This window comes from Odontomachus brunneus, unplaced genomic scaffold (genome assembly GCF_010583005.1).
Source record: "Odontomachus brunneus isolate Ranch 3 - 2012 unplaced genomic scaffold, Obru_v1 Obru_scaffold_385, whole genome shotgun sequence".
NCBI classification, from domain to species: domain Eukaryota; kingdom Metazoa; phylum Arthropoda; class Insecta; order Hymenoptera; family Formicidae; genus Odontomachus; species Odontomachus brunneus.
The window spans coordinates 81,706-83,091 of NW_022639835.1; the positions used below are offsets into that span (position 1 = coordinate 81,706).

The window sequence follows — 1,386 nt, forward strand, 5'->3', positions numbered from 1 at the left end:
TTACTGAAATTAAATATTTTAGTGCAAGTTAAAATATAACAAAGTATCATTATAATTACAAATGTGTTAATTAGTTAAAATGAGATTAATTTTGTTCGTTTGTATTGAAAATAATAATTTTTGGTTTTTATTGAAAATAAGAATAATTTTGTTTCTTCATTTAACTGTTCATTTATTAAAAAAAAACTAATGACTGAAATATGTATGCAATAAATATATATTTATACAATTATACAAACATGAAATATTTATTTATACTTGTATAATGATCATATATAAGAAATGTATATCATATAATATTACATGTAATACGTATTATACATAAATACTAAACATATCGCATAGGAAGCCTAGCACAAATATAATCCCTTTTAGCAACGCCTGCCTGTTCCAGTCGTACGTTTTCATTAAATGGGTAATTGTCTTCAATTTCATTAATTTCCTCAAGTTCAATATCATCCCTTCGTAATAAGCAAATATTATGCATATTATGATAAACGGTGGAATAAAATGGAGTCTAACCATTGCAAGAAGTGTTCTTATACTACAGAATCTTGTTTTCAGTAATCCGAAAGCTCTTTCAATTGCTATTCTGCTTGACGAATGACAGAAATTAAAGTTTCTTTGTCTAATAGTGAGATGTCCGTTGTCACGATAAGGAACAATGACATTTTCGTGTAACTTATATGCAGCATCACCAAGGATGTGGCAGTTCTGGGGAAATTTATCAGGATCCCCCAACCACTGTTGCAACTCAGATAATCTAAAAACACGTTGATCGTGTACAGAACCTGGGTGTCCAACGTAACAGTGAATAAAATTTGTTCTATGGTCACATACAGCCTAAAAATCAGAAAGAATTATTACAGTCTATTTAGCATGTAAATATTTAGACTACATTGAACTTGCAGTAATTAAAATACGCAATTAAGATTTAAATATACTTTTATTTATATTTGAATATAAGATACACACCTGCAGTTGAATAGAATAATGGCCCTTACGATTTATATACGATACTGGTTCAATAAGAGGTGCTGGAATATTTATGTGAGTACCGTCTATTGCTCCAATTACTTTCGGGAAACCACTGGTAGCTTCAAACCCAGTCCAAACTTCGTTGACCCTATTTCTTGATGGCCATTTAATAATATTTGGTGCCAAATTATAAAGAGCTATTATGACTCTTCGTGTAGCATAAAGAGCAGTGGATCGACTGACATCAAATTTCTCACATATGGACCTGACAAAAAATCATTTGGCAATTGTAGACAAAAAAATTTTATTTAAAATATTTATACTTGTTTTTGTGCTGGATTCTGCAATATTCTACAAATGTATTTCTGAATTTAGCACGAAAACAAGCATTGTGTACCATCGAATTTA

General features: G+C 29.8%; 1 protein-coding gene across 1 annotated transcript; it reads right to left on the reverse strand.

The window, feature by feature from the left end:
• Positions 1 to 371: 371 nt before the first annotated feature.
• On the reverse strand, positions 372 to 1,243 carry LOC116853623 (putative nuclease HARBI1; the record flags this gene model as incomplete). The annotated part of the gene is made up of 4 exons (XM_032834752.1): positions 372 to 385; positions 546 to 843; positions 976 to 1,140; positions 1,222 to 1,243. Coding segments are annotated over 4 exons (499 nt in total), but the record flags the coding sequence as incomplete, so codon positions are not given.
• Positions 1,244 to 1,386: the final 143 nt, after the last annotated feature.